Source organism: Phodopus roborovskii, unplaced genomic scaffold (genome assembly GCF_943737965.1).
Source record: "Phodopus roborovskii unplaced genomic scaffold, PHOROB, whole genome shotgun sequence".
Taxonomy (NCBI): Eukaryota; Metazoa; Chordata; class Mammalia; order Rodentia; family Cricetidae; genus Phodopus; species Phodopus roborovskii.
The window spans coordinates 234,605-260,051 of record NW_026126441.1 but is presented as its reverse complement, the minus strand read 5'-3'; the positions used below and the strand labels follow the sequence as shown (position 1 = coordinate 260,051).

Genomic DNA, 25,447 nt, shown 5'->3' with positions numbered 1-25,447 from the left:
GAGACTTCACAAACTGAGAAGAGCTTATGCTGAAGCAATACGCATCAACTACATGGAGCATAGAGATACAGGATCCAAGAAGGTGGCCAGTTAAAAAGCAAATGCTATACACTGAGCTTGCCTATAAGGACCTTAAGATATGACTCAAAGACACAAACAAAACAAAGCTGCATAAATAGCACTTCTGTGTTAGGAGAAAGAGCTCTTCTTTCCACTGAGACAGGATCTTATTGCATAGTCCTTATGACTCATTATGTGGGGTGGGCTGGGCTGGGCTGGCCTTGAACTCACAACCTCTACCTCCTGAGAACTGGTATTAAAGGTATTTGCCACCACAACCACCCCAAGCAAATTATCTTGAATTCCTGGTTAATAGCAGGAATATACCATCCAGGAAAGAACGCAATGACTAAAAACCTTGTTCCAGGCTTTCTTTCTCAGAGTAGAGAAACAGAAACATTGATTCAACACTCAGCCTCTAACAAGAAGTAAGAGCAGTTCCTTAGAGACTTCATCCTCAGGCCAGGGCATCCCCCAACCCTGAGAAATAAAACACCAGACTCATATTTCATCTTTGGAAGTAGTTTGTTCGTTCTTTCTTTTGCTCTTTCTTTCTTCCTTCCTCTCTTTTTTTCTTGGTTTTTTAAAACAAGGTTTCTCTGAGATTTGCCTGTTTCTGCCTCCTGAGTGCTGGGATTAAAGGCATGTGTCAATACCAGCTGGCTGGGAGTAGTTTTTAAGACCTTAGAGGATACGTGAACTACAGAGAGTACCAAACTACAAACAAGCCACAGATCTAAACTAGGTATTATACATCAACAACAGGCCGGGTAGTAGCACACACCTTTAATCCCAGCACTAGCACTCAGGAGGCAGAGGCAGGAGGATCTCTGTGAGTTCGAGGCCAGCCTGGTCTACAGAGTGAGTTCCAGGACAGGCTCCAATGCTACGGAGAAACCCTTCTCAAGGGGGGAGGGAGAGGAATCAACAACAAAACCATGCATGGTGCTGTATTCCTGAACTCCCAGGACTCAGGAGACTGAGGGAAGAGGATCAGAAGTTGAAAGGGAACCTCAACTAACAACAGCAAGTTTTGAGACTCTCTTATTTTTTCTTATTAAAAAGAAAAAATAGGCCAGTGTGGTGACACAGAACTTAACACCAGCACTGAGGTGCAGAGGCAGGTTGCTATGTGTGGATTCAACGCCTATAGTATAAGCCTGATCTACAGTATCACAGTGGACAGGAAAATGAGCCTCAAAGGTAAGAATGAAAACTCCATTACAGCTGAACTTGGTCAGTCAGACTGATCCTGGAGTTCAATTTTCTTCTACATTTAAACACAATAAACAGCCAGGGATAGTTACATGTAAGTTCTTTGCATGATAACCTGCTATAGCCAAGTACCTGAGACCTTCATTATAAAAGTGAGTTCTACTGACTGCGAACAACTCTCAGGGTTAGAGTCTAGGGGAGCAGAATTTGTAGTAAGCATGAGGATGGATGCTACTGATGGAGGATGAGAAGTTTATGAGGCCTCACTCATAAGGATGAGCTCTATCCACTGGGAGACAAGGTCTAATAAACAATCCCCAGGATTTGTGGGAATTCCAGTAGAGCTGGCTCCTAACAGAATAGCAAAGGCCAGCATGGGTTACACACAGAGACTGTATCTCACAGAAGCAACAAAAGTCTCTACCTTTGCTGTTTTTAATTTTTCCACCCAGACAAGACCTTACTGTGTAGCCTTGGCTTCACATGTACTATGAAAACTAAGCTGGTCTCAAACTCAGAGATCCGCCTGCCTCTGCCTCTGCCTCCTGAGTGCTGGGATTAAAGGTGTGCGCCACCACACTTGGCCAAAGGTATATTTCTTTCTTTTTTTATTATTTTTTTATTGGGGGGGGGTGAGACAGGGTTTCTCTGTATTGCTTTGGAGCTTGTCCTGGAACTTGCTCTGTAAACCAGGCTGGCCTCGAACTCACAGAGATCCGGGCTCAAAACTTTGTTTCTTACTTCATCAAAATTCTAACTAGTTGGGCATACCTAGATACCTCACAAACAGCCAGGTGAGGTCCACAAGATGGGTTAGTAAGTAAGGAGGTTGCTGTCAAGACTGATGAACAGAGATGGGTTCTTGGAATCTACATGATGGGAACAGAAAACTTCAGTTCTGATTTCTGTCCTTAACACTTAAGCTATGACAGACAACCCTAAATCAATACATACATGTAAAAAAATAACAACAAAATTTAAACACAGAATTTATGGGGTCTAAGGAAGAGTAAACTTTAATGTAAAAAGAACCCAATGGAGGGAAACAAGAATCCCAACCACCACTGCTCAGGGAGTCAACACTTCAAAGTACTGCAGGCATACTTGGTAGTCAACCAATAATCACCCCACCCACATTCCAGATCAGGTACTCCCCAACTCACACCCTACCTTCAATCAATGTCACCTAAGACCAATGTGACCCACTGCCACCACTGTCTCATATTTCCCTTTTCGAAGGCTCAATACTTCCCCCACACTGTGTCATCATAGCCTGATCCCCCCATCCCAGCTCAGGGGTGGTCTCTCACCCCACCCCCAATAAATTTCTGGTTTTTGCACCATTTCTTGGCCCTCTGATCAAGAAACCCATTTGAAGCAAAACCCTTACAACACATCCTCAAGCTTTAGCTAGAGAGAAAGTTATCAAACACAGGAAAGATTCTTTGCACAGCTTCAAACTGAATGAGACACCCCACACACCCAAAACAAGATAGCAAATACACAGTAGTCCTGTGTATTTGTGAGGTTGAGGTAAAGTATCATTTCTTATATAACAACTTACCTCACATTCTGAGTAGGATTCCACCTTTCAGAGGGCAGTTCTCCACTCTGTGGGTCATCTACAGGCGGATGAAGAATTGAAATGCATACATCTCCATTCTACAAGACAAAATATGACATTCAGTAAATATGTAAAAACTGACATAAGCAAAGTAGTGACATATACCTACAACTGCAGTACTCAGACGGAAGCAAAAGTGTAAGGACAGCCTGGGAGACACACACACACACACACACACACACACACACACACACACACACACACACACACCCCTACCTACCTGTGATAAAGGCCAGGTGTGATGGTACCTTCTTTTTTTTTTTTAAATCTCAGTACTTGTAAACAGAGACAAGCAAATATATGTGAGTCTGAAGCCAGCCTGGTCTACACAGCAAATTCCAAACCAGCTAGGGCTACACAGTAAGAACCTATCTTTAATAAAACAAACAACAATAGAAACAAAATATTGCAGTGAACAAGGCACATAGTTTTTGCTAAAAATTGTGTTTCTTTTTATTATGGTAAAAGCAATTCTCCATGTTCAAATTCCAAGTTGAAGAACAATTAATTAAATAATATAAAAATTTACTTGGACCAGGTTTGGTGGCACATGCCTACAATAATACCAACACTCAATGAGACCAGATACTGGAGGATCACTCCAAGTGTGAGGCTACATAGAAGTAGTACCCTTTCTTTAACAAAACAAAACAAAACAAAAACATCTGGGCCAATCTCCAAGATATATGTTGTACCTGCAGCACCATCCTTCATAAGCAAACAAACATGATTATTGAATATACTGTTAAAAATTAACTACTGTACTTATTATAGTTTGCTGTATAAACATAAGAACTAATCCAACAGATTACTTCAAATATACCACATGGACTGCCCTAAATATACCACACAGTATTTTATATAAATGGATACACATTCAATAGAAAACAGAAGGTTAAGTAAAATTGTCATTTGTTTGTTTCTACCCTCCCCCCCACCTTTTTTTTTTTTTTTTTTTTTTTTTCTGCTCTTATTTTGAGACAGGGTTTCTCTGTGTAGCCCTCACTATCCTGGGTCTCTGTAGAACCAGGCTGGCCTCAAACTCAGAGATCTACTTGCCTCTACCTCCTGAGTCCTTGGATTAAAGGTGAGGGCCAACAAATCATTTTGTTTGTGTTTTCAAAACAGGATTTCTCTGTAGCTTTGAAGCTGCCCTTTATTTTTGTAGTTGTTGTTTGAGACAGGATTTCATGGTATAACACTGCTGGCTGTCCTGAAACTCACTTTGTATACCATGTTGGCTTCAACTCAAAAAGACCTGCTTGCCTCTCCCTCCTGAGTGCTGAGTTCAAGAGTGTGTGCCACCATGCCCAGCTAAGTCGTTTGTTTTATGAATCAAAACTGGGAGGTAAGAGTTAAAAATTTTTGAACTTAAGATATATAATATAATGTACAAAATTATTATATATAATTCAAATTTAAAACTTATACAGATGTTTATGTAATTATAATACAGAGCTTCTAAAAACTTCTGTGTGCTGGGGCTGTGATGGCACACACTTTCAATCCTCAAAGGAAGCTGAACTCTTGAGTTTGAGGCCAGCCTGGTTTACAGACTGAGTTCCAGGACAGTCAGGGCTACACAGAGAAGGCCTGTCTCAAATAACAAAACAATTCTTCATCTACAGGTATGAATATATTTGTGACCGTGTTGTGAAAGTCAGTGGTCATCACATGATTTCCTCAACTGCTCTCTACCTTATTTTTTGAGCACTTAGCTATTCAACTATACTGCTTGTCTAGGAATCACAAGGGATCCTCCTGACTCTGTCTACACAGCACTGAAATTACAAATGTGTGCACTGTCATAGTTGGCTTTTTACAGGAGTCCTGGGGATATGAACTCAGGTCCTCCCGCCTATTGAGGCATCTACCCAGTGTGAAGCATTTAAGATTGGGGGGGAGGGGACTGGAGAGATAGCTCAGAGGTTAAGAGCACTGACTGCTCTTCCAGAGGTCCTGATTCAGTTCCCAGAACACACATGGATCACAAACATCTGTACTGAGATCCAGTACCCTCTTCCGAAATGCAGACATATATGCAGACAGAACACTATATAATAATTAATTAAAAAAAAACTTTTTTGCTAGTTTTCTTTAATTTGTTATTATTATGTTTAAGTCGTAGGAGGCGTGCGGAGAGGGGAAACTGGTTTGAATGTATTATAGGAGAGAAGAATTTTTTAAAAGTGTATACATATTTCTTATGGTTACTAATGCTGTGATAAAATGTCATCATCAAAACCAACTTGGGAGCTGGGTGGTGTGGTGCAGGCCTTTAATTCCAGCACTTGGGGGGCAGGGGCAGGAGGATCTCTGTGAGGGCAGCCAGGTCTACAGAGTGAGTTCCAGGACAGCAAGGACTGTTACAAAGAGAAACTCTGTCTTGGGGGTGGGGGAGGTGCAACTTGGGGAGGAAAGGGTTTATTTTGTTCACTTTTCCACATCACTGTCATCACAGAAGGAAGTCAGGGCAGGAACCTGGAGGCAGGAGCTAATGCAGAGGCCGTGGAGGGAAACTGCTTACTGGCTTGCTCAGCTTGCTTTCTTATGAAACCAGGACCACCAGCCACAAAAGGCACCACCCACAATTAAGGAAAAGCCCTACAGGCTTACCTACAGAACAATCTTATGGAGGCATTTTCTCAATTGAGGTTTCCTCCATTGTGATGACTCTAGCTTCTATCGAGCTCACATGTATCTAACTAGCCCACAAAGTATATGTGTCTGTACATACATATGAATGCAGGTGCCTGAGAAAACCAGATTCCACCTGAATCCGGAGTTACAGGTGGTCATAAGCAGTCTGACTTGGGAGAGTCCTCTGCAAAAGCAGTGTGTGCTAACTTAGCCATTGAGCCTCGCTCTCCAGCCCCACCTTTAAAGAATTAATTTGTTGTTGCTGTGGGTTTTTTTTTTCCCCCCCCTCTGAGACAGGGTTTCTCTATGTAGCCCTCGATGTCCTGGAACTTACTCTGTAGACCAGGTTGGCCTCAAACTCATAGATCCACCTGCCTCTGCCTCCCTAGTGCTGGGATTAAAGGCATTTGCCACATGCCCAGCAAAAATAAATATTTTTAAGAGAATAAACTTTTAGGAAAATAAGTATCAAATGGTATATTCTAAAACTAGATTGTAATTGGATACCACAGAAAGGTAAAAGGCAGAACACAGTAAGAAACTGTATTTGTGTAGAATGGGAGGAAAAAAAACAAGAGGCTTTTACATAGGTCTCTAATAATGAGTATAATTCCATAAACCTAAAGGACATTTAGACATGTTTCTGTGTAGAGAAATAAATCAGCATTATAAACACTAGAGAAGGAGCTGGGGAAACAGCTTAGTTGGCAGTGTTTGCTGCACAAGTGTAAGGCCCCCCCGAACTGGATCCCTGGCACCATGCTGGGATTGGAACGGGCTTATAATCTCAGTAGACATGCTTCCCTGGACTCCTTAGCCAGCCAGCAGAGCCTATAGGCTCCAAGTTCCAGGGAGAGATCTTGCATCAAAAGAAATAAGGTAGATGGCTCCTGAGGACTGACACCCAAGACTGACCTCTAGCCTCAGTCCAATTACATATATGCACCCAGAAATAACAATAACTAAAGTAAAAAAAAAATGCATGATAAAAAGATATTCCTAGGTACTTCTCTTGTTTTCTATTACTATTTTAATAAATTACCACAGCATGATGGAACAAGACAGCAAATTCAACCTTTTTACCAATAGGGTCCCCAAAGCTGCAGCCAAAGCAAAGGTCTTGAAAGCCAAGAAAACAATGCTGAAAGGCATCCACAGCCACAAAATAAGATGCCACCCACCTTCCAGTGGCCCAAGCCCTGCGGCTCTGAAGGCAGCCCAAATACCCTCGAAAGAGAGTCAAGGAAGAGATAAGCTTGACCACTACACCATCATCCAATTCCCCCGACCACTGAGTCAGCGATGAAGAAGATATAAGACAACACACTTGTGCTCATGCTCACTTCGTATGTCATGGCCGACGAGCAAGAGATCAAACAGGTTGTGAAGAAACTCTATGACATTGATGTGGCTAAAGTCAATACCATGATAAGGCCTTACAGACAGAAGTGTATGTTTAATTAGTTCCTGATTATGATGCTTTAGATGTTGCCAACAAAATTAGGATCATCTAAAATAAGCCCAGCTGACTAATTCTGACAGTTAAGATGAATGTGTTGGCTAGCCTAGAAACTATTTTTTTGTTTTGTTTTGGGTTTTGTTTGTTTGTTTGTTTTGTTTTGTATTTCAAGACAGGGTTTCTCTGTATTGCTTTGCAGCCTGCCCTGGAACTAGCTCTGTAGACCAGGCTAGACTAGAATTCATAAAGATCCGTCTGCCTCTGCCTCCCAAGTGCTGAGATTAAAAGAGTGCATCATCAACGCCAGGCTCCTAGAAACTACTGTTCCCTACACTAGAAACTGTTCTTGGGCCAAGGGAACTTACAACTTTTCAACGAGGAAATACAAAGATACCAAAATGGTTGAAATAGAAAAGAATTCAAAGACCTAGTTTTTAAAAAGACCAAAACCCCCAATCTAATTAAATAGCTGTAAACAGAATTGGAAACATAGGTAAGCCTGTGGCCTACCTAAGGACCTCCCGTCCTGCCTGCTTTCTGTGCTCCTTTATGTCTCCCAGCCCTCATCTGAGAAGCTCCCATTGTAGTAGATGGTAATCAACACAGAGACCCACAACAGCCCAAGGTGCAGAGAGTGAGAGACTGTAGAGTGCTCACCCCTAAAGGAGACATGATTGTAAAAGAGAGGGCAGGAAGTGTCAGAGCCAGAGGTGGACACAGCAGAGCAGTTGCACATATGAACCGCAGCAGTTGTGATAGTGCGCACAAGACCTGTGCAAGCCCAAGCCAGGTTAAATAACATGGAGAAGAAAGCCAGGAATACAAGTCTACCCCAGCTGTGGAACAAGCAGTTGTTAGCTGCTGAGAAGGAACAGTTGGCCCCTCTAAGACCACAGGGCCTGGGAAGATGACCGCCCTCCAGTGGGAGATCACACATACTTTGGGTAATACATATTGGTATGAAGGGTTGGGCATGGTAGCATATATCTATAATCCCAATACTTGAAAAGCAAAAGCAGTTGGGTATCTCTAAATTTTTGGCTAACCTAATTTGCAGAGTGAGATACAAATCTGTCTGCCAAGGCTACAAAAGTAAAACTGTTTCAAATAAACTCAAACAAACAAAAAGTTAGCAAAATGCCAGGGAATATGTTGGTTGGAAGTGTAACTCAGTATTAGCATGCCTTAGGCTCTAGGTTTGACCTCAACACCACCAAAAAAAAAAACAGTGGTTTTTAGTACATTCAAAGTACTGTGCAATTAACACTTCAAGTTTCTATCACATCAGTTTAAAAGCTCTCTATTTTGTGGTAGTGATATGTTGTTCATGCTCTAATAAAGCTTGCCTGAAGATCAGAATGCAAAGCTAGCCACAGCCATAGAGGTCAGGCAGTGGTGGCACACACCTTTAATCCTAGCAGCCACACTAGTTAGCCATAAAGGCCGAATGGTTGAGCACACCATTAATCCCAGCACTAGAGGCATGACCCTGAGGAATTCAGTATGATGATTCATGGAGATAGGATTGCCTTTTCAGTCTGAAGATTTCATAGAGGTAAGAGCTCTCTAGTGGGTGGCTGTTTTGCTTTTCTGACCTTCAACTTGAACCCCAATATCCATCTGTGGGTTTTTATTATTCATGCTATACTACTTACTAGTTTTCCCCCATTACTTCATCTCCCCAGTCTTCGGTCACTACCAACTTGCTTTTAGATTTAGCACCTTATATACTCTGAGCCTTTAATATAAATGGAGTCATACGATATGCAACCTTTTTCTGACTTCTTTCACTCAGTTGAATGTTTCAGAGTTCCCTCTACCTTGTAGCAGGTGCTTGAAAACTATGCCAACTCCATGGATGTGGTGAGCTTGTGCTATAGTTTCTGTTGGTAGACAATGGGGTTGTATGTAAACAGTGCTGCTCTATACACTTGTGTGCTTACGCTGTGTTGAGTATTTGCCTCTTTTCCCTTAGACGGGAATTGCAGGGTAGATGTGAGAGGCATGTGTCTAACTCCATGGGGCGTTTCCAAATAGCACATGCACCATTTTGTGAGTTACCAGCAGAGTAGGGCGATTCCAGCTTTTTCACAGCCTTACCAATTCTTATTTTTTGTTATTCTAATACAGCTACACTGTGTCTGATGTGCATTTCAGTTCACTGGCAGGTTCTTTATATTCTCCAACCCATTGCTGCCCAGTCTGGCCTCAAAACCCCTAGGCTTTGGTAATCTTCCTGCTATGGTCTCTTAAATACATACTTGTGGCTAACTTTGGCTACTTATCAATTAGGTTAATTCTTTAAAAGAACTTTACAGACCAAGGTAGCCTCAAACACAGGAATCCTGCCTCTTGATATATTTCTTGGCAGTTTTTGAAGAATTTTTTTATTAAGTAGGAATCCAGAATCATTTTTTGTTGTTGTTTGTGGAAATCCAACTATTAATGAGTCTGTTACCTCTCACCTGTGCTAATTTTAATGTCAACTTGACATTCTCCTCATCTGAGGAGAGGGAACCGCTATCAAATTCATCTGTAGACATATATCTGGGGCATTTTCTTCATCACTGATTGATGGGGATATGGGTGGCACCACCATTGTGCTGTGTAAGAAAGCAGGCTGAGCAAGCCAGAAGGCGGACTCTGTCCACTGCCTCTGCAACAGTTCCTGCCTCAGCCCTCTTGATGGACAGTGATCTAGAAAATGCAAGCCAAATAACCTTTTCCTCCTGAAGCTGTGGTATTTTACCACAACAACAGAATCATAGCAAAGATGACAACCCTCCATGAGAATGGTGTTATTTTTTGTCAATCTACTGATTAAAACTGGGCATCACAGTTTCTGCCTACAATCCCAATATTTGGGAAGATGGCTAATCTAAACTACATGGCAAGATCTTATCTCAAAAACCCTATTTCAAAAAAAAAAAAAAAAAAAAAAAAAACTGATTTAAATGGCTTTTAATGCGCCTAAACCATTTGAACAATGAAAGCAAAGCATATTATTACACCAAACCTTAGAATTTTAAAATTCTGTATTTAAATTTTACATGAATTTAATAATAATGAAATAGTAGACAATCTCTCAAGTTTAAAAGAGCATAAGAGTAAACATATAATCTGTGCAATAAATCCTAATGTATTATCTTTAGCTTTGCCAATTGATTCCTAATTAGGATAAATCATTAAAGTTAATATTCAGAGAAATTAGAAGTTTTACAGATAGACAATTCTATCTACTAGAGAAGAAAATCACTCAATTTAGTAAAACCAATAAAATGAACGTAAATAATGAAAAGAAATGTGCCTCCATTGTTTTGCTCTCTAAAGTACTTGGCTGTTGATGTCACTACCTGACAATGGTTTTATTACCAGACACAGCACACTGGACATGTCAGCAAATGGGACGGGCGATGGGGAAGAAAAGCAGCGAGGAAAGTAGAGGAAATGGGGAGTAAACAAAAGATTATTTTGCCAGTTCCAGGATTCAAATATAACTCCTGAAAATTATATATAACCACTATCAATATAGCGTACACCTGGTTTGTTTCAGCCCCAGGATAGCCTTTAGCTTCTGAGCTCAGCCTCTCTGGGGTTAGACTATAGGTATGTGCCATGACACTAGGCTCTCCTGCATACTTTAAATTTGGTGGTGGAAGATAATCAACAGTAATGTTTTACTTGAGTCATCCTATCTGTAAAGTCTGTAATCATTTGTATGAACACAATAGTGTTTATGAGACAACAGAATTCTAATTGTATATTCCTGAGTGCATTAAAACATATAACCGGAGGCCAGGGGTTGGTGGCACGTGCCTTTAGTCTCAGCACTCAGGAGGCAAAAGCAGGCAGATCTGAGTTTGAGGCCAGCCCAGTCTACTGAGCGAGTTCTAAGACAGCCTCCAAAACTACAGAGAAACACTGTTTCAGACCCCCCTCAAGCCCTGAAATATATATACATTATTTAAAGGTTTATTTTTAATTGCATGAATGTAGGGGTGGGTATATGCATGAAAATGTAGATTCCTGCAGAGGCTAGATGTGTCAGATCCTAGGAGATGGAGTTACAGTAGGTTGTGAGAGCTAGACAAGAATGACAGAAACTCAACTCAAATCCTATTCACTCTTTTGAAAAAAAAAGATTTTGATTTTTTGTCAGGGTTTTTCTGTATAATGGTCCTGGCTGCCTGGCTGTTTGGAACTCACTCTGTAGACCAGGCTGGCCTTGAACTCACAGAGATCTGCCTGTCTGGCTCCCAAGTGCTGGGATTAAAGATGTACACCATCGCCGCCGCCACCAGGTTTATGTACTTTTAACTGCCCCAACTAATAAATTTCTTCTAATCTGCAAGTTTCTCCTTCATCTTTACTAGTTTCACAAACATGGTAGTTTTTTAAATAATTAAATTCCCAAATCTTTTGGGTGATAATTATTTAATAAATTATAATCAAAGTTCTTTGAAAGAGGGTCTCTCTGTATAGCCCTAGCTATCCTTGAACTCAGAGATCCACTTGCCTCTCTTTGGGATTAAAGGTATGTGCCACAATGCTGACTCCATCTTTGACTGTTTTTGTTGACATGTATGTATTTATTGGGGATGGAGGGATGAAAGTGCCATGGTGTGTGTAAAGACCAGAGAACTACTTTAGAGTCAGTTCTCTCCTTCCACCATATGGGGCCTAGAAATCAAATTCAAGTTGTCAGGCTCAAGTTGGTGGAAAGTACCTTTACTCACTGAGCCATCTTGCCAGCCTCCACTGCTGTTCTTAACATTAAGACTATGTTAAACACTAAAAGAAAGTATTGTGGGAGGCTACTGAAAAGGATAGCACATACCATCTTTTCATCGTGTTTGTCCCATGTGGAAAAAAACAAAAACTGTGACTCTCTGGAACCCCACTTGGGAGGCTCCAAGAACTCCAAATTGGATACATTATGAGAGCTGGTCTCAAACATATATACATACATACATACATACATACATACATACATACATACATACATAGTGACTGTGAAAAAATAAGAAGGCTGCTCTACTAGGCTAATGCATTACTCCAGCATTGTCATAATTTAGCCCAAAGCTAAGTATGTTTCATGTTTCAACCAATAGTTCTACTAGAAATGCTCCCTGCAGGCACACTGACTTGTCCAACAGAAGAACCTCACCTTGGATTTACTCCACCAAGAGGCTCTCAAATGCTCATCAGTAACTCCTGAAAGGAGGCCAGTCCAAATGTAATTAGGATAAATCCTCCCCCCAAAAAGCTGAGTCTCTGACCATAGCAACAGGTGACCCTTGCTGTAAAGTTAGAGGACAGGAACACAAATTTATATGACTTTTCTAGATTTTTTTTTTTTTAATGCAAACGTTAACATGTATGCATTACAATCTTAGCAATGAGCTGCATAGGCCTAAAGTCCCTATCTTTAAATGGAATATAATTACTATATATTATAAAAGTACCCTTGATTTTAAATAATTAAACCAGATATTACAGAGTAAGTATGAAATCATGAATATTTCTCTATGGTTACAGCAAAGCACAATTTACTGAAATATACAGTCTATTTTAGGGGCTGTGGGGTGTGGTGTTGTGACTGAACCTAGATCTTTGTGCATGGTAAACAAATGCTCTACCACTAAGCTATATCCTCCAGCCCAAACTACTTTTTTTTTGGTGTGACATCAAACTCAGGTCTTGACTGGTAAATCCCTAGTCTCTTTTTTAAAGAACTAATCTGCAAAGTCCACAAAGAAAATTATGATAGATATCTCTTACCTCATAAATGTTGGGGTGCCACATTTTGGTCAAGAATCTGAAGGTAGGTGGTGAATATGGGTAGTCAATAGGAAATTTAATATGTGCCTGGAAAGAAAAAAAAAAAAAACAAGATGATGCTAATAAATGAGACAAGTTATTCATTTGCCTATAGTTCACACTATTATATCCAAAAAACACATTTTGTTTCTAAGAAGGAGGCTACTGAGAAGTCTTCTACAGTACTGGGTTACTAGAATGCTCTTTTAGTTATCTCATCCAGTATTTGTCTTTGCTAAATTACCCAGATTCACAGATATTACCATTTCTATGAATAAAAATTCAACTCACAGGAATGTGCCAAACACAGAGGCTGCTGTCCCCATGCAGAATGGGACTCACAGCATCCACAGTATCCAGATGTGCACGCTACAACTAAGCTAGTCTTCATCCTCTGCTACCATTATTTTTGTGACAAACAAAACAATTAATATAGCTTTCTAGTAAATAACAGAACAAATACATTTTTTTCCTTTTTATCGACATCAACCATGCAAACATTGTCTCCTCACTCAGCAACAAAAATATTGACATTTTGATGTCATTTCCTGTCGAGATTCTTTTCATTATACAAATGCTCTTTCCCTACTCTCCCAACCCCAAAAAGAAGTCACTTGCCTGGTGACTTGAGAATTCCCAGGTCTCATAATACCACCTTTCATGTATTTCCTCAACTCTAAATAAAGTTTTTAAAACTTACTTTAAAAAAATGTTATTCATTTATTTTACTTTATTTGGACTGAATGTTTTGTGTGCATGTACACGTATGAACCATATGTGTGCCTGGTGACTTAGGAAATCAGAAGAGGGTACGTGATCCTCTGGAACTGGTGTTATGGATTTGTTGAACTACCTGGTGGGTACTGGGAATCAAAGCTAGGTCCTTTGCAAGGGAAACAAGTGCTCTTAACCACTGAGCCAATTCCATAGCTACCCTAAGACTCTTTTTTTTTTTTAATTTGATAGCAGGCTGAGAATGCAACAGTAGTAGAGAGCACTTCTCTAGCATGTATGAGACCCTAAGTTCAATTCCCAACACTGACAAAAAAGGAAAATGTTGATGCCAGGGTAGTTTGGGGGGGGGGGGACAAAAATGTACAAGATATAACCAAGTGTGTGTATATATATATATATATATATATATATATATATATATATATATATGAAAATGTCACGACACAGAAACCCTGTCTTGAAAACTCCAAAAAAGAAAAAAAGTCACAATACATTTATGTTAACCAAAAAAAGTGATTCAAAAAGGGAATTTTTTAACACCTCAAAATGTAAACACACTGAACTTTTATTCTGTTTTCATATTCTGTTTTTGCCTATATCATATCATAAACATTTTTTATTGTAAAATACTTTTATGCTGGGACAGTCTGGGTCACTTAAGATTGTCTCAAAAACACAAAAATCTAGCTATGGTGGGACACATCTGTAATTCCAGCATTTAGGAGAAAGATAGGAATACCAAGAGTTCAAGATCACTTTCAGCTGCACAGTAAGTTCAAAGCCAGGCTATGCAACAGTAGACACCACCAGAAAAATAAGTACTTGTTTTGACAGCGTACATACTAAAACTGGTATGGTAAAGAGAAGACTGATGTGGACCCTACCCAAGAAGACACCAGATTCATGAAGCAGTCCATACTCTTAAAACAGAAATAAAATATTCTCTAAGTGTGATTATTCATGCTAACATAATATTTGATGACATAAACCGATGAGCCCTTTTTTGAGACAGACTGTAGCTTTGTAGCCCAAGCCAGCCTCAAACTCACAACCCTCCTACCCACCTATGTACTAACTAGGATGTACCACCACACATATATCATTTCTTTCAAAAGAGGTCTTTCTTTTATTTTAAACTTAGTTTTTGTGTGTGAGCTTTATTTTTTAATTTTTTACTATACTGATTAATATAAAACATGACATGAGTTCTTATCCCCTGTATTCAGGAGTAAATCTATAACATTCTCAAACAATAATCCAAAATAACAGGCCCTACTCTTAAAATGGGCAAAGTAGAAAGGGACCAAACAGCCAGTCAGTATCTGTAGTCTTGAAGAACTAATGGAGTATCAAGTATTCATATAAGACTATTATAAAAAAAAAAGAGAGAGACTACTATAAGTCTATTAGTCAAAATTTAAAACAACATTGCATACAAAAAAAATCATTCTTAAAGCCCCAAATGAAAATCTTAAAAAGTGCCTCACAGTCTCAAACATAATCAAAACTAGTTAAAATTCAGTGCCATCAGGACAAAGGGGGTTTTCTTATATTGGGACAATTAGGCTATTCCTTGTTCTTTTGATATAATACTTCACAATATATTTTCTTGGCAAGATGATCTATTTAAGACATTAAGAAATATAAAAAAGGGCTGGAGAGATGGCTCACTGCTTTTGCAGAGGACCCAGGGTTCAGGTTCCAACAACCACAGGGTGGCTCACAATTCCAGGGGATCTGACACCCTCTTCTGACCTCCTCACTGCACAGACATACACACAGGCAAAACACTCATACACAGAAAATAAAATGTTTTTAATCCAAAGTAAGAATCCATAGGGGTTCTGTCCAAAAGGAAAAAAAAAGAAAGAAAGAAAGAAAGAAATGAAAACAATTACTCAAACTTTATAAAGATCAACTATTTCACACACAATTCTAGAAAAACAATCAAAGCTTTGCATGGTAGCACATAGATCTGTAATACCAGCACTCGGGAGGCTAAGACAGAAGGATTGACAAACTCTAGACCAACACCAACTATGTAGCAAGACGCCGTAAAAAAAAAAAAAGTCAAAAGTGTGCATCATTTTCAGAGGCTATTCACAAAAATGACAGGGCTTTGTAAGAACAAGTGTCATGGTTTAACACTAGTTCAATCTGCTATTGCAAAAAACTTAAAACAAGTATTTTACAAAATACAACCTAAAAAAAAAACTAAGGAGGTTGAATGTGGGTAGGGGAGTAAAAATCAGGCACCAGAGAGAGCTGGAACTTGCTAAAAACCCATTGACACCCACCTTCCACCCCTGAGAACTGTCATTATTAGTTGTGTTCTAAAAAACTCCACTTACAGAGAGATGTCTATTTCATCTGATTTAAAACAGGGACATCATGCAAACAGTTCCACTTATTGCTTTTGTTGAAAACAATGACCTAAAATTATTATTTAAGTTCAGAAATACCTTAGGCAGAGAGAAGAAAAACATACATATCAACAACAAAAACCCCAAAAACTAGGCTGTGAGAAGCCCAGGTCTTTGAAAAGCTCTGGAAAATTCCTATGAATTTAAAATACCATATCAGTATGTGGGTCCTGTGTATGTACAGAGCTATGTGGATGCCTAACAAAAATCAGAAAGCTCACATTTCGCCCTGTGCAAGCAGGAACTGAAGCGTAACCATGCTGTCAACCTCTTGGCTTAACATTAAGTCATTCCCTAACACACACACACACACACACACACACACACACACACACACACACACCCATAGACACGTACACACTCGAGCTCTACAAATTCCAAGTAAATCAAAGCTATCTCTATACAATTATTAGCATACATTAATCTGAATTCATTGGCCACACATGAAAGAGAACATAGATTTTAGAAAATTAGGTTAAAGTTACTGGGCAAGCTAATAAACAAGCACATTAAATGTTAAATAAAAAACTATTAGTGAGATGGTTCAATGAGTAAACGCAATTGCCACTAAACCTGACAACCTAAGTTTGAGCCCACATGGTTAGGAGAGAACCAACTCCCATTAAGTTGTCCTATGACATGCATGCACACAAACACATACATAACTATATTATGTAAAATAGTAATTAAATATATATATATATATATATATATGCAATTATATAAGACATAAAAATACAGAGAGAAGGTGAGAGGAACAATCAATCATTTGAAATTAAAATCCTGGCTAAATTTACTAAAGATCTAAATTTTGTTTTTTAACTTTACTATTAGGAAAGGAGAAATGGCCCCGTGGTTAAAAGCACTTTCTTGGCAGAGGATCTTGGCCCAATTTCCAGCATCTCCATGGAAGTTCACAACAGTTCACTACTACAGCTTCAGGGAATCCAACTCTTTCTGACCTCTGTGGTGATCAGACCCATATGTGATGCACAGACATACATGTGAAAAAAACACTCATACACATAAAAATTTTAAATCTATTTTTAAGGGATTTTTAAAGAGGGAGGGGTGTGCAGGAGTGCTTGTATGCATGCAGACACGTGTGTATTTGTGCATGTGAAGGGACTGTCCATGGAGGTCAGAGAGAGTATCAGGTCCCCTGAAACTGGAATTACAGGTTGTGAATGCCCAACTTGAATGCTTGTAATCAAACTCAAAACTTCACAAGAACGGCAGATGCTCTGAACTGCTCAGCCATCTGTCCAGCCCCTATTGAAGATTTTAAACTAGCTATCTTAAGCAGAATTACAGGAAACTATGACTAAAGGACTAATGGAGTCACCAAGATAGCACAAGTCACAAATACAGTTCTTGGAAACTGAGTTAGATTTTGAATTCTGGCCAGCCTGGAACACATGCTTATATCCTGTCTCAAACAAAATAAATAAATAAATAAATAGTGTTTAAAATCATAAAAGTGTCTCAAACCATTTCCATCAAGGTAAGGGGAGATGAAGGTAGGAATGGAGTGATTTGAAAGAAAATGGCCCCCAAAGGGAGTGGTGCCATTAGGAGGTGTGACGTTGTTAGAGGAAGTGTGTTACTGTGGGGTGGGATTTGAGATCTATTTTGCTCAAGTTCACTGCCATTGCCCGATCCCATGTGACACTGAGTTCCCTTCCTGCTGCCTTCTGATCAAGATGTAGCCAGCACCACGTCTGCCTACATGCTGCCATGCTCCCACCATAATGATATTGGACGGAACCTCTGAATTACAATCTGCCACTTCAATTAAATGTTTTCCTTTAAAAGAGTTGCTGTGGTCATGGTGTCTCTTCACTTTAAGACAGGAGGAACAATGAAAAAACAATGGAACAGAGGCCCCGTGTTTGGGCCCTGACACAATTTATTAGCCCTATTATTTCAATCTCTAGATTTCTTTCTCTTTCTTTCTTTCTTTCTTTCTTTTCTTTCTTTCTTTCTTTCTTTTCTTAAATAAAGACAGGGTCTCATAATAGCCCTGACTAGCCTGGAACTCACAAAGATCTACCTGTCTTTGCCTTTCAAGTGCTGGGGTTAGAGGTGTGCTGTACCATGCCTGGCTAAGCATCAATTTATATATAAAATAAGATATATTTTATAATACACATTATACAACATAAAACAAACACACTCATATACACACATTTAAAAAAAAAAAACTTTAGCTAGGGTGGTGTTTGCCTTTAATCCAGCACTTGGAGGCACAGAGACGTAGATTTCTGTGAGTTTGAGGTCAGTCTGGTCTATAAGCTAGTACCAGGACAGCCAGGGATACACAAAGAAAACCTGGCTAGAAAAAACAAAATAAATGAATGAATAGTTGGATGGAATGAACAAACAAACAAAATGCAATTAGGGGCTGGGAAGATGACTCAGCAGTAAGCTGACAGCACTGGCTGCTCTTCCACAATGGAGGTTTGATTCCCAGGAACAACATGGCAATTACAGTTGTCTGTACCTCCAGTCCTAGAGGATCCAATGCCTTCTTGTGGCCTCTGCGGGCACTGCATTGCACACATGTGGTGCACAGACATACATACAGGCAAAATATCTACACATGTAAAATTATTGAATAAAAAAACTTAAAAGATTTTAAAAAATGAAATTATAAAAATGAGAAAGTTTTCATTAAAAGAACAATCTAGGAAGCTTACCATTCATTATAATTGAAGATTAAAAACAAAGTAAAAGCCAAGCATGGCAGAGGCAGGCCAGTGTGGTCTACATAGTTCTAGAACTACTTAGAGAGACCCTGTCTCAGAAGGGGAAAAAAGTAAAGATTAAAATTATCACAGTAGTACATTTTCCACCAATGCAAAACATTAACAGCTGGAAGGAAGGGGAAAAACTCAAAGGGAGTATCTTTGTGAAATTTGTAAGATTCCGGAGAGCCAGTGAGGTGGTTCCCTGTTTACTCACACTTGCCACCAAGTCTGACAATCTGAGGTCCATCCCAGGACACAAGCAAAATAGGAGAAAACCAACAACTGCATGCTGTCCTCTGACCTCCACACAAGAGCCATAGCATACAAAATAAAATGTGATAAAAAGTGTCTCATTCCATAAGGAAGGCAGGCATAACTGTGCCCCTGACAGTAAGGAGACAGAGCACGAGAACGGAAAGTTGTTGGGTTTTGTTCGTTTTGTTTTGAGACATAAAAAAAATAAACTTGTTTGTAAAATGTTTCAAGAGCAATATTGGAAGCAACACATACTTTCAAAAGTGAGTAGAAAAGTTACTAAATCTAGCAAAACTATACTTCAATTGCACAATATGTATTTTATGATGTAAAAAATGCCAGTATTTCCTTTTAATGATAGATACTCTTTTCTAAAAGGTACTAGAACTGACACTTCATATTCCCATACTTCAAAGGCTGTAATTGACCATGTGCAGTGGCACAAACCTATAATCTCAGCACTCAGGGAACAAGGCACAGGAGTATCTGGAGCACTAGGCCAGGCCAGGCCAGGCTGGTCTACAAAACAAGACTCTTATCACAAATGAACCAAAAACACACAAACAAATGTTATCAAATGTACAAGACTCAAAAAATAAACTATCAAAATGAATAATTACTAAAATCTCTAAAAACAAGGTAAGTGTAAAGAACACCTATTTTATTTTAGCAACAATTATTTTGGTAAGGTAGTAAGTATAGCTGTGGCCAGTATTAAAGAGGACATCTGACATGACCTCTGACCTTCACACACACATATACACACTAGAATTTATGTCCACACACATGGACTTGCACTCCCAAATATGCATGTATGGGCACACACAGTGGGCATAATGTCATACTTAATCCCAACACACAGGGAGATTAAAGCAGGAGGATCTGAAATTCAAGTTCACCCTAAAGCCTAGAAATAAACCTACAGGGATAACTGGGATTCTATGCTGAAGATTATAAAACAATCACAGGGAAATTTTTTTTGTTGTTGGTGATGGTGGTTTTGTTTTGATTTTTTTAAGACAGTTTCTCTATATAGTCCTTGATTCTGCCTATGTAAACCAGGTTGACCTTGAACTCATAGAAATCCACCTGCTGGGATTAAAGGCATGCACAGCCATGCTTGTTGGTAAATTTTTAAAATGAGTGAGGTATCAAATACCTGAAATCCTATCACAAAAGACTAAGGCAGAAAGAGTAAGTCTAAACTACATATCAAATGTCTCTGTCTCTAAAATAAAGAACTAAGTGCAGAGATAAATAGATTGGCAGGGTAGGGGGGTTGGGAGTTGGAACACCCCTTAAATCCTAGCACTCAAGAGGCAGAGGCAGGCGGATCTCTGTGAGTTTGAGGCAGACCTGATCTACTGAGTAAGTTCCAAGACAGCCTTTAAAGCTACAGAGAAACCCTGTCTAGAAAAAAACAAAAAACAAACAAAAACACATAGATTGAGCAACTATCATTAAAATGTACATTTCCCACTCACTCACATTCATGCCCACACATATACACTGGCACTCCAGTATGCACAGATGTGTCATGTATACACATGGACATGGGGTGCACCTAATCCCAACACATGTTAAGGAGGGAAAAAAAAAATCTAAGCAAAAGCTGGAGAGATGGCTCAGCTGTTAAAAGCTCTAGCTGATCTTCCAGGGGACCCAGGTTCTATTCCTAGCACCACAAAGTGACTCAGAATCATCCCAGAGAATCCAATACTCTCTTCTGGCCTATACTGGCACTGAATGCACGTGGTACACAGGTATACTATACACATATCCCACTGCCACATCCTCCAAAAAGAACAAAACCAAAAACTGTTTCCCTTGTCTTACAACATAGATATCCAGAAGAAACTTTAGCCAAAGCACTAAAACAAGAAATAATGGCATCCAAATTAGAGAGAAGAAAAATCTGTTTTTTACACATATATACACCTCACGCATACATTTGATAAAAATGATTCAGCAGAGTGGCCGGACACAAACCAACACCAAAAAGTCAACTAAGATTCTATAAGCTAGCGAAGTACCAAAAGGGGAAAGTGAGTACTAAAATCCATTTATAACATTATCAGAAAGAATAAGATATTTAAAATAACAGAAGCAAAATGTTTAAACACTAAAGCCTTTGACCCAGCTGGCTGTACTGGCAGAGCCTACATCACCAGTATTCTGGAGGTGGAAAAGAAGGATGGGGAGGAAGATGAGGATATGAAATAACATCCTAGCTCAAAAACAAACTGGACACACTGGTACATACTTGTAACCCCAACAACTGGGAGACAAGACAGGAAGATTGCCAAAGTCAAGGCCAGCTCAGGCTACAATAGAGCAACCCTGACAAAAGAAAGCAAAAACACTATAAAGAAAATACATACATACAAAAAGCCACTTACAGCAAAGTACCTGAATGAATGAGCCAAAAGAAAGAAATGCAGTCCACTAGGTACCAGCCTGTTCATGGGCTGAAAATTTGAATGATATACATGGAAAGAACCTCTTAACACAGCACACCAACAATTTTTTTAAAATGTAGAGTAATATCCTTATGTATGCCAGTGGGAATTAATGAATGCACAGAAAAAAGTCAGCCAAGCAGAAGGAAATCCACATCAAGTTTGCCTTAGTAATAAAAGAACAAATAGTAGCATGCCCACATACTATCCTGCATACCTGACTAGACCCAGACTCCCAGGCAGGAGTTAGGAATGACAATTGAGGAGGCTTAGATTAACCCGAAAATAATAGCAGTGGCAAAAGAGAAGAAAAAAAAAAAAAAGAATTTCTAACTCTACACAATTTATCATAGGAAAGGACAACCAGTAGATTTTAGCACAGAAGAGGAAACTACACAATGGTATTCTCTAACAGTTTCAGACAAGAAACAATAAATATTTACCAATCTATGCATTACTTTCAAATAGTTACAAAGTTCAAATACACCATCTCATTAGAAAAGTAGCATTTTCTAAGATACAGAAAACAAATTCTCATTAAACTGGCAGAGGATTAAGTTAGAACCTGTTGCCTAACATCATCTAATTACTTAAGATTAGATGTTAAATGTAACAAGGTAGCAAATGTTCTCTTACCACACTACCCCCAAAATAAAATCCTATGTCAGACAAGCAAAACAAGGAAAATCTGATACCTTGATGTTATATAACATCATATTTGTTATTATTCTGATTTGTTATAACATATTTGTTATTATTCTGATTTCAAGTATATGTAAATTCAAGAACAACAAATGAAAAGGCTCTTGCTGCCAATGTTTTCAACTAGAGCCACAGAAAATAAAGGTACAGAATATATGCCTACCCACTATCACATATGCGATCATCACTCTTCTAAAACAGCACATGTCAGAAGAGGGGATGAGTTACTCTGGCAGAAGGCCCTGTTTTCTAACCCTAGAACTGCAAAAAAGAAAGCCGGCTGGACATGATGTTATACACTACAATCCCAGCATTTTATAATCAGAAACAGAAAGATTTCCCTAACTTCAAGGCCACAAAGGGCTACATAATGGTAGTCAGGGCAAAGAACCTTTAGTTATCAGACAAAAGAAGAAGGTAATACAATTTGGAGTTATACAAAGGCTAAAATGTCAGAGGAAAAAGGCTCATGCATTACTGACCTACCAGGAAAAGTTGTATTTCCAGTGAAAAGGACTACCAGGAAAAGTTTTATTTCCAATGAAAAGAATTTTAACAGGATGACTTGGGAAATGTGCTTTCCTGATGCACAACACAAAAATAAGTAACTTGCCAAGTGGTGGTGGTGAATTCCTATGGTCCCACCACTCAGGAAGCAGAAGACAGACAGATTTCTGTGAGTCCAAGGCCAGCCTGGTCTGCAGAGTGAGTTCCAGAACAGCCAGTATTGGAGGGAGAAAGAGAGACAGAGACAGAAAGACAGACAGACAGACACAGACACAGACACAGACACACACACACACACACACACACACACACACACACACACCGGAGGAGAGGGATGGGACTTAAACAGCCCCAAAAATTATATGCTCCATATTAAGTCAAGATTTAGACAACTAAATGGTATCTTATTTGAATCCAAAAATCATTCAGTAGAGTAGCCTAAAAAGCAGTCTCAAAGATTCTGGTGTTACACAAAGACCTAAACTTTTCTCTTTAGCTACTTAAGAGAAACAAAATCACAGCTCCAGTATAATTTCCAAAAAGAAAGATGTAAAAAAAGAAGAAACTAGTACCAAAGAGTCCACCATAGTCTTAGAATGTTTTGAGTCCATTTTAATGCTTCACATAAATTACGTTTGTGTACACTTTGAAAACAAGACCTATTCTGCCAAAACGGATATGGTGACATACACCTAAATCCCAGTACAAGGCAATAAGATTGCCACAAGTCTGGCAAAATTCCACAACAGCCCAGACTACAGAATACGACCCTGGCTCAAAACAAACAAACAAACACAAAGCCAGGATATTTTTAGGGTCTGAAACTAAGAGGCAAGAGAAATATTCTAAAGTGAACCTGAACGGCGACCCTTAAATTTTTAAATATAAACTGCCCACCAACATCTGGGTGTGTCAGTTCTGCACTCTTTTAAGACAGGGTCTCACTACTTAGCCTTGCCTGGCCTGGAACTCCCAACATGGACCACGATGAGATAAATCCACTTGCCTCTGCCTGGTCTGTTGGCACACCACATACATGACTAGATAGTCTAGAACTAGAGTTATAGATGTTGTGAGCCACCATGTGGATCCTCTAGAATTCTGTGTGACAAGTGCTCTTAACCACTGTGTCAACTCTCGAGACCCTCAACCTCCAACCCCACTCCATCAATGGATTGTTTGGTAGAAAAAGGTCCTAGCCACCAAGCCTGATGACCTGATTCAATCCCTGGAAACTGAATCATTAATTACCATCATTGTTCTCTGACCCACACTTGTATATCATAGCCATGCATACCCACACACAAATACAAATTTTTTACAAAAAGAAAAATGTAGCAAATTTTAGTTTTTTGTTTTTTTAAGACATGGTCTCTATATTTTGCAGGATATTTGTTCACACAACCAGATTGCCAATAAAGTTTACTTTAAATCATAAGATGGAGTCAACAATTGGCTGATCAGAATTAGCCATAGGTTTTAGGCGACTGAGATGGGGGGAGGGCACAGAAAGTAGTAGGTAGAGGCTCAGAGAGATGCTGACCTTTTTGATCTGAGAAGAATGGAGATGTATGATCAGCTAATTGTTTCTCCACCAGTCTTTTTTGTTTGTTTGTTGTTTTTGTTTGTTTTTGTTTTTTTTGAGATGTGGTTTTGGAGGCTGTCCTGGAACTAGCTCTTGTAGACCAGACTGGTCTCAAACTCACAGAGATCCGCCTGCCTCTGCCTCCCGAGGGCTGGGATTAAAAGCATGCACTGCCACTGCCCTGCTACCCCATCACTCTTTGGTTCAAGGTAAACATTAGTAACGGGCTGGAGAGATGGCTCAGTGGTTAAGACCACTCAATGCACTTCCAAAGATCCCAAGTTCAATTCCCCGCCCCCACATGGCAGCTCACAAAGGAAGGGGTGAGGACACACAACATTCCACAAACATTTCTATAAACTTAAACAAATAGAAACATTTAGGGTGATTCTAATTAGAAACTGAACAGCCAAAAATCCAACATTGTTAACATACCTGCAATCCCAGCTACTGGGAAGGCTGAGACAAGAGGATCAAAAAGTCAAGGCTTTGAAGCTACTGAGATGGTTCAGGGATTAAGAATATGCACTTGGGAGGTAAAGGCAGGTGAATCTCTGAATTCAAGGCCAACCTGGTCTACTGAGTGACCTCCAGGACAGCCAGGGATCCATGGAATAAGGCTGTCTGGAAAAGCAAAAAATAAAAATAAATAAAACTGCTCTTGTAGAGGATTCAAGTTTTTTCCCAGCACTGTCAGGCAGCTCACAACCACCCATGACCCCAGCTCCAGGAGGTCCAACACCTTTAGCCTACATGGAACCAGCACCCCTATGCATATACTCACCACAAATAAATAATTTTGGCATTTTGAAATAGGTTTCTTTGTGTAGCCTTAGCTGTCCTGGAACTAACTCTATAGACCAGACTGGCCTTGAACTCAGAGATCTACCTGCCTCTGTCTCCCTAGTGCTAGTATATACATGCCACCAACACCAGGCCTATACATAATTAAAAAAAAAAAAATTCAAGGCCTGTTGTGGAATATTTGTTTAATTATGTAAAGGTGCCTTACATTTGTTTAACTATGTAAAGATATGTTGCTGTTTCACCTTGTCTGCCTAAGGCACCTGACTGGTCTAATATAAAGCTGAACGGGGGCTAGGCAGAAGAGGGATAGGTGGGCCAGGTAGTGGACCAGGTGGTCAAAGAAAATAAGCAGGAGGAGGAATCTAGGCTCTGGAGAGAATGAGGGCGAAAAGAGAAGGAGATTTCC

The 25,447-nt window shown here is 39.5% G+C and overlaps 1 protein-coding gene across 1 annotated transcript in view; it reads right to left on the bottom strand.

Annotated features, from left to right (window-relative positions):
- Ube2r2 (ubiquitin conjugating enzyme E2 R2) overlaps positions 1-25,447 on the bottom strand; it is a 61,612-nt gene that overhangs the window by 9,931 nt on the left and 26,234 nt on the right. The window contains exons 2-3 of the mRNA XM_051187555.1: positions 12,780-12,866; positions 2,840-2,937 (exon numbers count right to left, since the gene is read on the bottom strand). Coding sequence (XP_051043512.1) covers positions 2,840-2,937; positions 12,780-12,866 — 185 coding nt within the window. The remainder of the gene's footprint in view (positions 1-2,839; positions 2,938-12,779; positions 12,867-25,447) is intronic.